Source organism: Cyprinodon variegatus, unplaced genomic scaffold, assembly GCF_000732505.1.
Source record: "Cyprinodon variegatus isolate N-32 unplaced genomic scaffold, C_variegatus-1.0 Scaffold1091, whole genome shotgun sequence".
In the NCBI taxonomy this organism is placed as follows: Eukaryota; Metazoa; Chordata; class Actinopteri; order Cyprinodontiformes; family Cyprinodontidae; genus Cyprinodon; species Cyprinodon variegatus.
This window is the reverse complement of record NW_015151544.1, coordinates 177,310-193,597: the sequence shown is the minus strand read 5'-3', so window position 1 is coordinate 193,597 and position 16,288 is coordinate 177,310. Positions and strand designations below refer to the sequence as shown.

Genomic DNA, 16,288 nt, shown 5'->3' with positions numbered 1-16,288 from the left:
CTGTTCATTTTTTCAGTGTTGCAAACCCAGTTTTCAACATCTTTTCAACAATCGGAAAATTACAGCTTTTCACCGTTCACATTAAAAATAACTAAATCTAAACGTCGTTTTGATATAAATCATGTCTTCTTTAACCCGCTTGTTTTATTATTTAGTTTGGCTGTTTATGGAGCCGACCTTTTTAAATATTTGTTTAAATATTTCATTTTTGTATCTCAAATGTTTACAAAGTTAAAAAAAAATTGATTGTTTCAAATACATTTTAATAAGTTTGAGAGATTTGCTAACATTTGCCGACCAAAGTATGGGGACAGGACCATCAGTTAATTCTGGGGACCTTCATTCACATTATAATTTCAATTAAGGTTGACAGTTATGTTGTTAAACTGCTACATTTATCAATATTATGAATCAGATTTTTTATAATAAGAATAATAACAATTAACCAGTCTCTTCCCCAACTGGTTTATTCTTCTTTTACCTTTTGTGATCTTATTCTTTGGGAGAAATCACACTTCTGGTCTTTTAATCCAATAAACACAAGTGATAGCACAGGGCCTAAAAATAGTAGGGAGGAACCTGTAAATTTACCTTTAAAGCCACTTTTATTTAGAATGAAATTGAACAGAAAATCCCGTTAATATCCTGCAATATTTAAAAAGTGCATTTCAAACTCAAATTCACTTAAAATTCTAAACAAACTAATATAATAATACGGTATTTGTAAATTTGTTTTTTTAAGGTTCAAATGATTGACCATGTTGTAGTATAATCTAACAGAATAACACAACAGAATATTTATAACTTCATACCTAAAACAGCCTCCATCTTCTTTCATTAAAGCAAAGGTTTGACTTCAGAGGACATTTATCCAGACCTATTAAAATGTTACAAACCTTATTATTATTTATTTTTTCAGTGTCCTGTCTGGCCATGTGGTAATAAGAAAAATTTGTCCTGATGCCAAAAGAGAGCCCAACAGATTTTGCTTTCATGAGTGGAGCAGTACGGCTATCGCCATAGTGTTCCCCTTGATTTATGCATATAAATAGCTTTGTTATAATTCATCCAGGGAGTATTAGAGATTTTATGGACAGTGGAATGTAAGTAAAACAGGAAAGGAAAAACAGGAAAAAGGAGAAAAGATGAAAGAAAGAGGAGATAAAGGCAAGACAATGATAAAACATCCTCAGTCTGCTTCATCACCTGCAAAGAGATGTAAAAAGAACAGCATAACCAACGGATATAGTATGCGAGATACAATGAAGTAGCACCTTGATACTATTGCTGAAGTATAAGTAGTATTATTTAATCTGATACGTATACTGCTGTAGCTGAAGATAAGAATATGGGCTTTCTGAATGGAAGTTAATTTACAACAGATACGTTTTTTGTTGCTGTTGTTCAATAAAAGTAAGTTTTAAGATCCTTTGAGGCGATAATACACTTTAAAGCGTCACTATATGGCCCATTTACCGATTTAATGCGTAATTAAAAAAAAAAAATTGTTGAGAGGACCACGGCAACCAGCGGAGCTCCGAGGGTAATAGCAGCCAGGTCTAACCCCTGCCCGTCTGCAGCAGCCCTCTCTCTGCATAGGTGTGTGAAGGACCGCTGGTTTTTTGTTTTATTTTGCAAACTATTCATTTGACTGGTGTTTATCTGACTATGTTCATTATTATTCCCCCACTAAATGAAAAAGTTATCATTTATTATCATCTAGAGACTATTAATAACAGGAGATAAAATGCAGCTCCAGATGAGCAGAGCGTGTGGTGATGTCATCAGTATGATTCTGTTCCAATTGACCCAGATTGATGCTGTTTTCTTCTTAATAACATACATGGCGGGAACTGTACTCGAGTTCTTGTGGGTTGAAAAAAAAACGGTAATTGTCACAGGGGGCACTGCCACCCGTAGCCCCCCCTCTAGAACCGTCCATGAATGTTTGCCAGGAGGGAGGGGGTCTGAAAAAACAAACGCTTCCTTCTCCAAACACCGAGCTCCGGCCCCTTCCCCAGACTGATCCGCTCCATGTTTTACGTTTCTCTCCCCGCCGCAGTGGGAGAGGAAGTCAAACCGAGCAGAGGCGCTACCGTGTTAGCAATAAAAAATAAAAAAATCATATAGATAGATAAATGTACAGCAAGGAGGGTCTTTAAGCGAACATGTGCCATATTTGTGCTCGGGGACGACACGTTTAACCGAAAGGAGCGGGCTCCGTGGACTGAGGCAGCGGAGGGAGACTGCTGCTCCTCAGGCAGAGAGAGAGAGAGAGAGAGGGGGAGAGAGGCTCCCCGATCACCGACAGCCTGAGAGCAGGAACCGCACACTGGCTGAAACAACGACCTGCTTTTACTTCTTCTGAGGAGATTCCCCCTCCAAAAAAAGGTGGAATAGTGTTTCTTTATTCGGTGCTGAAGGAATCCAGCCGCATCCCGAACCATCGCCGCCTTAACGGTCATTAACCTGGGCTTACCGCCGCGCTGCCTGCCTTCCTCCCCCGGTCCCCGCCAGCCCAGAGACTGCCTCTATGCGCTGGCTCCTGGAGCTCCTCAACCAGCCATGGACTGTTTTTATTATCTTTACTGATATTTTTCTCCCGGAGTTCCCGGACCGCGGGGGGCTGTTCCTCGGAAGTGCAGCCAGACTTCCCCAATAACAGGGAGACGGAAGCAGCCGTTAGCGGCTTTATTTTAGGCAAACTGCGGCATGGTTTGGGAGCAGCGCCGCTGTTAGCCAACCAGCCTGCGGTAGACAGCCAGCTGATCCTGGGGGAACATTTTAATGAAGCCTGGCTGCTTCTTTAGCCTCCTGGCTAACAGCTTCACATTCAGCTAACTAGCATCCTGGCTAACTAGCACCCGAACATCGGCAGGAGGCTACAGCGCGTTAGCTCCACGGCGCGTGGATTTGGGCTGTGATTAGTTCATCGGGGCCGCTGTGGATTTTAGAGCAAAAAAACCGCTGAAGGTGTTTTTATCCGTGTGTTTTTTTTTTTTTACCAACAGTATCTGTGGCGTGATTTGTGCGCCGCGCGCGGAGAACTTCAACCGTAACAGGAAGGAAGCGAGAGAAAAAAAAGGACAAGAAACCCTGAAGGATTGAAATCATCATGACTGCTGCCCGTTTTTCACCGTCAGACCGCCCGGGCTCATCTGTACCAACAACCGCTTAGGATAAACATCTATTTTTGTTTAAACCCCGTCCTAGAAGGCCTCCTGGAAATCACCCCCCTCCCTCCTAAATGTGATGCTTTGAGCAAAACGAGCCACACGTGTCTCTGTTTGTTTGCCGTGAGGCCAAAGAAGCGATCGAGTCACAATTGTGCACATTTCACTAAAAGTGAAACATTTTCACCATCTGAAGGGGCAGGAGGACCGAGGAGTGAAACCTCATGAGGACCTGGACCAGAACCGATCCTTTGGACGCGGTTTTCAGCAGGGAATCCCGGGAGACGCGCAGGATTTGACAGCTGTCCCCTAACGGAACTAGCCCCCCCGGACAGAGGCTGCAGCTCACCGCCTGATCTCATCTGTTGACCCCCGTCCACCTGAATGCCCCCCCACCTCCTGCATGATTTTATTTCTTATTTCTAAATGATGGTGGCTTGTGGTTAGCAGCCACAGAGAGACACGATTCCGCTTCCTCCAGACCCCCCCTCCCCTTTACCACCCCCCCCACCCGGCATCTGCTAGAAGGAACACAAACAAAAAACACTTTTTTTTTTATAATCCCTCCTAAATAATTTTTAAAAAGCACCACAGGAAGCCTGATTGTTCTACTAGTTTGTTCGTCCAAAGGGTGGAAACATGGCGGACCTGGAAGCGGTGCTCGCCGATGTCAGCTACTTGATGGCGATGGAGAAGAGCAAATCTACTCCTGCGGCACGCGCCAGTAAGAAGATCATCCTCCCTGAGCCCAGGTAAGCTCATCAGCGAGGCTGAGCGAGGCTGACTGATTGTTGCTTTTAAAATGGTCAGTCTGTGGAGCCATGAAGGAGGAAGGAGGCGTGTTTACTGTCAAACCTGCCTCTGCTCCACGTTGGTTCACAAAGGAAAGGGATGCATTAATAGAAGTGTTGCACCGATTCCCTTTTTGGCCCCGATACCGATACCTGGCTGTGCAGTATCAGCCGATACCGATACCATGTGTTTGAAATTGATGTGTGTGAATATATGAGGAACTGCATCCTACTTGGATGTAAATTAATCACCATCATGGCTTTGTCAAGCTGCTGCCTCAATTGTGAAGCAGGAAAAAGTCTAATACAAAGTGAATCCAGTAGAACTTTTTATTGCCTACCTGGAATGGGTGACAATAGTTGAATAAACTTTTGGCTCTCTAAATGGTATCGGTGCCCTATTTGTTATGCTTGCCGATACCGATACCACCATTTTAAGCTGGGAATACACTGCGATTTTTAATATTTTATTAAATTGTTGCATGCAGCTGCAGCTCACACCGTACGACGAAAGCTCAGGGAACCAGAATAACGGGTCCGCACCTTAAGAATGGGGAGTCGTTTGGGTTATTTGTTAGCTTGCAATACCCAATACTGGTCTATGCCTCTGAGAGGGGGGTCATTAGGGGGAATTGTTGGCCTGGATGACCAGGCGAGATGTTTTTTCCCCTGCTGGTGGGGGTTGAAATGATAACAGGAAGGAATAAAACTATAGCTGCATTGTAGGTTTTTGAAAGCTAAAATCTGAGGTCCCCCCCCCCCTTTAAGGTTAGTTTTTCTTAAGAAATCTGGCTTCTTTCACGACCTTATAGTAAATACTCCTTAACTTTGCTCAGCTGTGCTGCAGACGCCTGTTGCTGCTACTGTAAATAAACATCAGTTCAATCTATACATTTAAATATTTATTCATTACAAAAATACTTTTTAAACCCACACAAAAATTAAATGTTGCAGTAAATCATGGGATTTTTTCCCCCTTTTTTTAAAGGAGTTGTTGTATGAGTTGATAGCTGTAGGCAGGAAGGATCTTCTGTAGAGGTCTGTCTTGCATCTGATCTGGAGAATCCTCTGACTGAAGACACTCTGTTGTTGTTTAACAGTCTGATGAAGACGATGCTGTCTGTTGTCCATAATGTTCTTCACTTCTTGTAAAATCATCTCCTGAGTTTCCAGAGGAGCTTCTAGAACACAGCTGATCTTCTTTAACGGCTTGTTAAGCTTCTTTAAGTCATTTGCTCTGATGCTGTTATTCCATCAGCATTTTTGTGCTAAAAGCCCTAAAAAGAAAAGGCGACAACATATTTGAACAAAGACATGGCTGAGCATGCGTGGCTACTGTGGTCTGCTAGTTTTATAGAAAGAACTCCATTTTACTCAAACCCCCGGCATGCCTCCGTCTTTTCATCTGAGAGGAAGAAGAAGAAGAATCCTTGTTTGTATACTGAGCGATTTTCCCACGACAGTCGGGAGAAAACCTCCTGAGCTTGCGAGTCCTGATCAGGAGGCGATTGTTAGAGGCTTATCGCCCCTTGTTACTTCCTGGGCACTACATGATGCACGATTGCGCTGAAAGTTGGCCCGATCAATAAATTCTCGCATGACAGGAAAGTCGCTGAAAAGGGCAAAAAAATCGCACATTGTATGCCTGTCTTTACTGCAGGATCTGTGCCCGGTCTGATACTGGTATCAGTATCGGTGCAACACTTATTAAAATAGACCAAAACCTTTTTTTTTCTCTTCAGTTTTCTGTAAACAATGATGCAGCTCTGCTTTCTTGCAACCAGACACCGTAAAATGAAACATCCACTACATGATTTGCATGTTTTTTAATGGGCCAACTCGGCTTCTCTTGGCTTACACCGCTTTCTGTCCTCCTGTTTTTTTCTGGTACATTTTCAATTATTTTCTTAAGAAATTAAATTCATACAAGTTTATTGAAGGGATGCATGGTCTGTGGATAGTGTTAGTAGTTTTGAATCCTACAAAAATCAACAGAATAACAAGAATATTGTCAACGTTTCTACTACACTGGAAAAACAATCTAGAAATAAGTAATTTCTAAAATCAAGGGTATTTACCCTTAATTTGAGTAGGTAAATGAGTTTGCCAATTAAATGAATATTTTTCCGCTTAAAATAAGATAAGTAGATAACATGCACTCAAAATAAGACAATGCAATTGTTTTATCTTATTTTAAATGTAAATTTTCTTGTTCCATTGGCAATGTCTCTGTTACCTCCTCAATCCAAGAACAAATGCACTTATTTTAAGAAAAAATTTCTTATCTAGATTTAGATTTTTTTTCCAGTGTAGATGGTGACTCCCACAACAGGATGTAGGTTATTTAATGTCTGTCTAGGTTTGATTTGAAAAGGTGCCTCTGATGAGGAACTGACATGAAAGAATCAACAGGAGGAGGTTTCTGTTTTTATAGCTGCTTTAATTTTAAAGGAAAAGTCTGATCAGCAAGGAACAATCAATGGATCATTATTTATACCTAAAAATTAATACGTTCACAGATATAGCAACACCTCAATCCTGACATCTTCCCGCAGTGACGTCAGATCAGCATACCCATAGTAAATACCCGTATATCCCTTTTAGTTTAGTACGAAAAATATACTTTAAACAACTTAGCAGGTGTTAATCCCTTTAGTCATGTACAAAAAACTATTTAATTACTTACTTTTTGATGTTTTTTGAAGCGTACAGCAATCTGACCTTAAATAGTTTTTTTTGTACAAGACTAAAGGGATACTTGCCCATCGAGGTAGTTTAAAGTTTATTTTTCGTTTTAAAACTAAAGCACTAAATGGGGCTAAACTAAAGGAATAATGTGGACTAGTATGAAGGAATGCAAATCTGACATGTTGCGCATGCTTAGTGAGTATTGGTATGCTGATCTGACAGAACACCGGCAGTGACGTCACAGTGCGGTAAGCCTAGCGCCATTCTCCCCGCTTTACAAGCTAAATCAATGGGAACTACTAGACACATCTGCAATCAACAACAATTATTGAAGATTTCCAGAGGACTTCACCATTGAAATTCACCAGAGCTATAGTGAAACTGACAATGCCCATGTGCATGGATAAAAGTGAAAAAAAAAAAAAGATTATTTCCCTAAACACTAGGCCGCTGTTCTGTCAGATGAACATAGCCATAGTCAATACCCATCTATCCTTTTAGTTTATCCCTTAAGTTTTGTATGAAAAATAGACTTTAAACCACCACCACGGGCGTGTATCCCTTCAGTCATGTTCAAAAAAACTATTTAATTACTTACTCTTTGATGTTTTTTGAAACGTATGGTGATCTGATCTTAATTTTTTTTATTATAAAGGGATATATATGCTCGTTGTGGTAGTTTGAAGTCTATTTTTCATACAAAACTAAAGGGATAAACACAAATCTGTCGTCTTGTGCATGCATATTGACTATGGGTATGCTGGTCTGACAGAACACGCCATTCCCCATTTACATGAATAAAAACAAATGAATCAATGGTAACAAATGTTACAGAAGTCTCAATCTCTACAGAAACTTATTAAAAAGATCCAAGAAAACATTATCAATGGATGTCAAACTGAGGAAACGGTTTACATGCATTTTATGTGATCTGAAGGCACTGATAAATCAACCAACCAAGGAAAACACACAAATATTGGCCTGTCGGGCCAAGTATTGGTTTATCTTAAGAATTATCTAAGGCTGAAACTATTAATTAGATTAATCAATTATTGAAATAATTTGCAACTAGCCTTGTAATCGTACAGTACAGAGATTCTACATGAAAGAGCCAGCCGCTCCTAGCATTGATTAAACCAAAATTGTAAAAAATATTTAAACATTTCGCTTTCAAAATGAAAACTAGTCAGTATGCTTCTTCCAGAACTTATCAAGTTGCATTTTTTTTTAACTTCACCTTGTTTATATTTTGTATAAAAGGAACCTTTCGCTAGTTGTTTGATTAAATATTGAGAGATTAACCGATGAGCAAATGAATCGTTAGTTTATCCAGGAGGTGGATCCACTGGTTGCCTGAAACTTTCAGTGTTTTTTAAGCAGCTTATGGGTCAGAGGCCAGTAGAAAGCGCTGGTAATGTGTTCTTTCCACGGTTTGTGCTCCACAGCGTTTCCTCTCATGTCTGTCATCGGCTCCCAGGCTTCTCTGACTGATAGCTGGACGCCGCAGTTTGTTTCAAACGTTTCCAGTAGCTGCTGCTGCTGCTGGGTCGCAGTGCAGCTGCTCTGTCAGAATACTGCAGCTCTTGACATGAACACCCGCCTTCATCCATGCTGTTAGCGAGCAGCCGCTGTTAGCAGGCCGTCAGACGAGACCAAAGCCCCTTTCCGATTGAAATGACGCGGCTTTCCCCTGTTTTTTCTCTTCCTTTGAAGCGTTTAGAGATGGGCGTTCAGCGCTGCTGCTGGGGGGTTTCAGAGGCCTCAGAGTGCTCGGGCTCAGGCTGTAGCGTGCATCTCGATAAAACAGGATGTGGTGGAAGTTTGGTTATTGAGAGTTTCTTTTCATGTGAGGTTTATGAATAAGGCAGTGCCACCGTCTTTGCTCTTTGAACCCAACAGAAATAACAGTTGAATGCATGAAGGATGCTTTTAGTGTCAGCTGTAAACTTCACTCTGACACTGAAACATGTGACCCGCCGGTTGCATTTGGAGTGAAAGGTGAATCTATAAAAAGTGAAACATTGATTCCATGTGTTGATCATCATATTTCATGTTTAGCAGATTTATGTCTGATTAAATTGATCTAACACTAATTGGTAGCGGGAGCAGAGCGTAAATGCGGCGCTTAGATTCCCTCAGAAGCAGATTTTTATTGTTTGTTTTTTGCATTTGCTGGAGCCATTTGATGCATATCTTATTAGCAGCACATCACTTCTGGTTTTCAATCAGATAAATGTCCTTTTCCTTCCTCCACTGGGTTTACTGGTTTCGGTTCATGCTGATTTTACTCAGAAATGAGCTTGCGTAAAGTTAAAGCTTTCTTAAGCTTTGATAGCATCGTCTTTCTCATTGACTTGTTCTTTTTCTCTTTTTGTGGAGTCATAAACCAGTCAAGCAAATCAATAATATTTTACATCCGTATTCCTTCTAGGCGCTGGTAGAGGCAGCCGTTTCTAACACAGTGATGTTCGCAGGGTTTGCAGCTTTTCTGCATACATGTTTCTAGCAGGCTGCAGTTTGTGATTTGCATGGAGCGCCCGTTCCGGTGGTTTGCCCAGTCACTGCCAGGCCAGTTACATTCAAAGAGGTAATAACTGATAGGCATTTGTTAGCCACAGTGTAAAAACAAAGGATGTCGCTAATAGATGCACATCGTTTAAAACACACACAGATAAATCTTTGTCATTAAGCATATTTTTGAATGTTTTTGTTCTCAATAAAAACGAAGGAAATTGAAATATTTCCTGTTGACAAGCCAGTAAATTCCAAAACATGCAGAAAGCAGGTTTATGATGCCGGGACGCTTGGTTTTAAAAGAAAAGCTTAAACTGCAAGAAGTTTATAAAAAAACAAAACAAAATGTAGCAGCTTTGTTCAAATATTCAGAGGTAAATATCAACAAAACCTGTAACTTCCTTATGGATTGGTTTTCTTTTCATTACCAAAATATTCTCACTGATTTCCATCACCTGTAAGGTTTAATTTTCCATTAAATTGTCTGATATCAGTTCATAAAACCCTTAAATGTTTCTTTGCAACATTTGCACTAAAACCTTGTGACCCAGTCAAAGGAATCAAAGTGACTCCTTGAAAGTGAATCATCTATTTTAAGCCACTTTATTTACATAATCTCATTTGAATTGACTGAGATGTTTCTGGTTTTTTTTTTGTTCAGGTCATGTTACATAAAAAAATAAATGATTTTTCCCCTGCATTAGATAATTAATGTAAATATTTGTATTTTTACTAATGCACCAAGTTGGTTTGTTTTTACTTTCAGCATAAGTTGTTCTGTGAATGTTTGCCATACTGGTTGACTTCCTCGAATTAAAAAGCAACCCAATTGAATCATGACTTGATGTGCATCACTAATCACATAATCACCATATGCATTAAAAGTCCCTCCAGGCGGCTAAACTTCTTAATGGCATGCAAGGTTTTAACACACTACAGCCAAACTAGCTCAAATAAACTAGAGAGCTTTATGTTATTGCGTACATGTGCAAATAGAGAGGTAGATGTGCTTATCACAGTTTGATATAAATAAGATATGAGCTGGATGTTGAAAAGGACGGTCAGTTTATATATTGTCAATTAACAAAATGCCATTTCACGTCACTGCACAGAGACAACAGATCATCCAATCGAATTCCAGTTTAAAGTTTTCTATGTAAGGAAAACTAGGTGATTGCTTAACTTACACTGCAAAAAATCTAAATCTAGATAAGTCATTTTTTTTCTTAAAATAAATGCATTTGTTCTTGAATTAAGGAGGTAAAAGAGACATTCTGCCAATGGAACAAGACAATTTACAGTTAAAATAAGAAAACACTATTGCATTGCCTTATTTCAAGTGCATATTATCTAATTATCTTATTTTAAGAGTAAAATTACTCATTCCATTGGCAGGCTTTCTCATTGACCTGCTCAAATTAAGGGTGAATACACTTAATTAAGGAAATTTTTTACTTATTTCTAGATTGTTTTTGCAGTGTAGCAGGACTCTGTCCTACTGGGTGAGAATGTGGTGGCAGCAGATATTGCAATTTGTCATGGATACGGTGACAGTGGAGAGGAAAGCTCCTCATTAACAGAAAGAAAGAACCTGCCGAAGCACTGATCGATAAATTATTTTTATGTTTCAAAAGTTATCAGTAAACTAGATCCATAGGAGGCTCTGTATTGCAAAGAAGCCGTCAAGCAGATGAGAAGTTATTGGTTGAACTAACAAGTATTGCAGAATAGAAGAATAGAGATAGAAACAAGCAGAAGGGTGAAAAGGGGACCATATGTCCTCCAGCAGCCTAGTCCTATAGCAGCTTTTTATTCCCCCCCAATCACCCAAACCTGATCCTAAGGATGGGAAAACTAAATGGTATGATCTTGATTTTATATAAACCCCCCCACATCATCTATTTCATCATCTTAATCCAAAGAATTTTCTAATATAGTTCAGCCTTAATTACAACAGTTTGTGCAACCTAATTAAGTTTGAAAGCACGCTTAACATATTGCTGCTGGAGAACAAATTAAAGAAATGTGATGAATTATCCTTTGCTGCTATGACAACAGTGAATAGTAAACCATAAGCTGAAAGACACTGGAACAGAGCTGAGAAAGTTTAGCAAGTCTTAGAAAAGCAGATGGTAACTAACAATGTGCCATAATGTGATAAAGGGATCCCATCCCCGCACTGTAAAGTTCGGAGGCTTAATGATCCAATTCTGCTGTAATGTCTCTGCTTTTCTGCGGTCGAACCTTTTCACAAAAAGGAAACGGAGAGGAAACAGAAACTGGAAGACAGACGTTGACTGGCTTATTCTTCCATTACAAAAGTAAACAAAAAAAAAAAAAAAAACTTCCTGATTCTAACATTGATCTCCTTCATTTTTGCATTAATATATATCATGGTTGGACATCATATTGATGTAGTCGTGTTGGTTTAGATGTTGTGAATTAAATCCCACTCCTTGCTGGTTTTGTGAGGAAGCTTGTTTAAAGATTTTCATTTTTTAAATTTTTTTTATTAGTATTTGTGATTGTGGGGCCATGATTGCTGTCACATTACCTGAGAATTAATGCAAAGAAGTAAGAGTTCTTTTTTCATCCTCGCTTTTGTTTTCACCATAGAACCACAAAATATTGCGATAAGATTTTGGGTCCATATCTCCCAGTTCTCCCCCATATGGGATTGGAACATATTCGGTGGGGGGGTTAGGTGTGAAATTTGCTATTATCAGTCATTTTCTTGTGAGATTAGATAAGCTTGGACAGGTATTGCAGCCGTTCCAACCATATCCTGAGTAAAATCCTCTTTAATTAATCAGCTTGTCAGAACTCCAGTCCTTATTCCAAATGTTTGTCTGCTCATATATACATATTTGTTTTAGCCACACCCCCAGTAAAGCTTTTGCTCCTCATTCTTTAACACCTGCAGACTCTTTCTGTGTCTATGCGATGCAAAACTTTATTTGCACTGCAAATTATTTGGATGTTCTTCACTGTGACATAAATGCAGAAGGACAGTTTGTTGTAGGGTGAATATTTACTAGCTTCATATTTTCTAATAGAATAGCTAAAATGCAAATGGTTCATTTTAGAGAACTGGAACTGTGTTGCATGGCTTTAACTTTCTGTCCTTGCCCCCTTGCTCTAAAAAGTAAAGTTTTCCAGGAGATTGCCAACATTTGAGTCTGGAACGTTTCATGATCAGTGGTCTCAGAGAATAAAGAGCAGAGCTGAATAATTTCAGGATATTCAGTGTCGACTGAAAGGCTCACACTTTTTTTTTTGTCACCTGAATAAACCTCTGATGTGTCAAAACGTTGAGGAAAAAGCATCTTCCCTCTGCCTCCTCTGACCTAAGTATTAAACCCTGAAAAGCAGCTTTGACGCTTCTCCTCAATGTCCCAACTTTAGCACCAAAGATCTTTGCTGTGTAATCATCTTTCCCACTGAAAATACCAGGTTAAATCGTGTTGTTCAAACTAGAGATGTCCTGATCCAGGTTTTTGCACTTCCGATCCGATACCGATATTGTTTTTGGACTTCCGATCCGATACCGATACTGGCCGATACCAGCTTATCCGAGCATGTATTTAAGTTTAAGTTAAAGTATTTAGCCTTAGTTGTAAGACTAAGATGTTGAAAAGGGTTTTAGTACTCTTGATAACATCTAGCCAGCTAAATTAGGTGAGATTGAATAAAACACAATGCTTGGTAACAACAAACTTTCCTGTTTATTAAGAGATAAACACAAACTGGACAAAATTATGAATAGCAATCTGAAATTGCACAGTGAACAGTAAAACCGTAAACAGTTAAAGGTGCAAGTATTACTGTAAGTTTTAATAAAAATGCAAAACATGGAAACACTGGCGCAAAATAGTGGAATGGATCGTTTCAATCGGCGAAACTGGAAAATACGGACCGGATTTTTTTTTAAAAACTGGATCGGCATTTTACATGCTTTGCCGATACGCATTTTTTTGCCAATATCGGCGTCCCGATCCGATACGTGGATCGGATCGGGACAAGCCTAGTTCAAACACTGGTCAATCGGCTAACAATCGACATTTGGCTCTCTTCTCATTGGCAAAAAATGTTAGGTCTAACAACTCGCTGGCAGCTGCGTGACTTGTAACACCATCACTGTGGGTTAGCATTGATGATTTCACCAGTGTCACAAATCAGGAAAGTAAACAATGTAGAGCAACATGTAAAGTCGGTTATACACTGTACGATTTTTTTTTTGCCCTTTTCGGTACGATTCTTAAGTTGTGCAAGAATTTTTCAATTGGTGCGTCGTGTAGTGTACAAGGCGTGACGTGAGGCGACCAGCCTCTCACGACCTCCTCCCCATCAGGAATTGTAAGGTCTGGAGAAAATAAGGTGGTCGTGGGCAAATCGCTCAGTGCACAAACAAGGATTCTTCTTCTACCTCTCTGATGAAAACACAGAAGCATGGTGGGGGTGCATGTGAAATGGAGTTCTTTCTGTAAAATTGACAGACCGTAGTAGCCATGTTTGCTCAGCCATGTCTTTGTCCAAATATGTCGCCGGCTTTTCTTTTTAGGGCTTTCAGCACAAAATTGCATAAATTGCCAAGGCAGCGCGTTGCTCTCTAGTGAGCTTCATATTCCTCTTCTACTCGTTTGACTTCCAGATAGACGAGTCCGAGTAGCGCCATCTCACTGCGGAGCTGAGTCCCACCTGGTTTTTAGACGTACAGTGTGAGCAGGGAGATTGAATCAGCGTCGGGTCTCACAGTGTGAGAACAAACATCGTAAGCTGTGAACTTTTAAACCCTGCTGTTACGTGTAAACTGTGAACTGTAGCAACTATTGAAAAAATCCTGCAGTGTTAGCCCGGCTTAAGGAAGCCAGAGTGCAGTCGGTGTGCTGTGTTGTTTCGCTCTTTTGTCCATTCACATCCTTCTCACCGGATCTGCGGCGTGTTTATGGAATGTAAACAGAGTTGTTTCGGCTTGTTAGATCAGACATGTCGTTCAATGGCATTACGTAAATTAGCGGGTCTATGGTGTTCCCACAGCGAACCGATCAGAGGCGAGTCGTTTTACCTGGGTCAGCGAGCTGTTCCCACTGCAGCTGAAAGCTTATGGTTCCCGGGTTTAAACAGGTTTTTAGGTCAGTGGGAAATGCGGTATTAGTCATTAGCTGGCCTCTCTCTGCATTTCTGGTAGCAGCTATTATTTTACTCACAAACTGATCAACCAGCAGTGAAGTATTTCTATGTTTTACATAGATCTGCAACTAGCGATTTTACGAATTTGCGAATTCATCCGTCAATTATTTTTTCGATTAATAATCAGAAACAAAAGGTTCCTTAAAGAAAACTTTTTTTTACTGAATTAAACCAGGTGAAACTAAAATGTTTCCACTTGAGTTCTGAATTGAACAAACGGACAGACGAAAAAGTTTTGTATTTATTTTAAATGCTAAATAGTCATATATTTTTGTACAGTCTTGGTATAATTGCATCTCTAAGTGGGTCGCTCTGTCAGCTAAAGGCATGTTTTATAGACTATACTTAATTTATCGATTAACTGATTACTAAATTAGTTGACAATTATTTCAATAATCGATTATTTACGATTAGTCTAATTATATATTGTATTAGGAAAAAGTAAAATTGTGTGCTGACAAATGGATGCACCTTTTGCTTTACATTTGCCCTTTCTTGATTTGTGTTTTATCTGATGGGATAAGAAAAGCTGCATATATTTAATCCTTTATGGACGAGTTTAGTCTGGTACAGGATGATAAATATAAGTAGTTGCCTGTATTTAAAGTTCAGCTACATCAGGGCTCTGCAACCTTTCATGTCCAGAGAGCCATTTGGCCCCAAATCCGGCAAGTAAAAGCAAATATATCCCGACTTTCAAGAAACAGCCTATCCTGTTTTAAAAAAAATCTCATATAGGAAATTAGTTTCCATCTTAAACAACCAACAATTTATGCATTTTTAGCTTTTAAAATAATATTAAAACACATTATTTCCAGGAAGAAAAATGGCTTTAGAAACATTTTTGGTTATTTTAAAGTAATTCTTTACCTTCATATAGAACCCACTTAAGCTTATAAGACTGGTATTTATTATAGTACATAATTTAGCTCTTTATATACGTTTACACTATTAAGAGCCATTGTAGAGGGTCCAAAGAGCCTCATGTGGCTCTGGAGCCGCAGGTTTAGACCCCTGAGCTGCATAAACGTTGCTGAACGTCGTCTAGGAGGCAAAAACATGACATTTATTCTGATGAATTCAACGATAAAGAGTGAAAAGGGGGCTTGGACTGAAAACACAAGAGAATGGAAACCCTTCAGGTAGACACAGTTTACCTCCAGCAGTTCAGAGGTGAAACAGACGCCTACATGGGGCACAAATGTTGTTTTTTTTTAATATAGAAAATAGAACAGCCTTTGAGGTTACATGCTATAAATGAGCTCCATTAGTTTCTACACACCATGATATCAAAGCTACTCAAATGCATCAACTAATGGACTTGTGGAGTAAATCAGTGCACCAAAAGACTCGCATTAATATGGAAATGTTTTATTTTTTTCAGTCAGGTTGTTTATCCAGTAATGTGTCCATTATATCCGATTGATATGGTTACATGATGTTTTTCTCCCTGTGCAGTATCAAACAAACGCTGGCTGCACTTTAAGTCCTTCAGAGGACTGACTCAGATTTAGTTTGTAAAAGATCATAGATGATGTACACAGAGAGAGAGAGTGCAGACTGGCGCAGCATGGACTTCACTTGCGAAACCACTTCCTGCGAATAGCAGAACACGACGAACTTTAGCAACGCCTGCAAGCTGACAAACCTTCATGTATGGCCCTGGAACACGCCGGTAGCCAGCTTTTAGGTTTATGCTTGTTGTGGTGGCAGGTTGAAGTGCTCTGGAGGTAGCGTAGCGCTGCCACATTCTAAGCAATTCATGGTCCTTTAACAGAGAAGTGAGATTATGACTGCAACCCTGGAGGTTGTTTAGATGGGGGAGGGCTGGAGGATGAGCTCTTTTTGTTAAGGGACATTTGCAACTTCAATTAGACAAATCATATATATATATATATATATATATATATATATATATATATATATATATAT

At 39.6% G+C, this 16,288-nt stretch overlaps 1 protein-coding gene across 1 annotated transcript in view; it reads left to right on the top strand.

Annotated features, from left to right (window-relative positions):
- The first annotated feature begins 2,067 nt into the window (after positions 1 to 2,067).
- LOC107101402 (beta-adrenergic receptor kinase 2) overlaps positions 2,068 to 16,288 on the top strand; it is a 107,352-nt gene continuing 93,131 nt past the window's right edge. Inside the window, exon 1 of the mRNA XM_015400296.1 lies at positions 2,068 to 3,925. Within this exon, the coding sequence (XP_015255782.1) occupies positions 3,813 to 3,925 (113 nt within the window). The 5' untranslated portion in view covers positions 2,068 to 3,812. The remainder of the gene's footprint in view (positions 3,926 to 16,288) is intronic.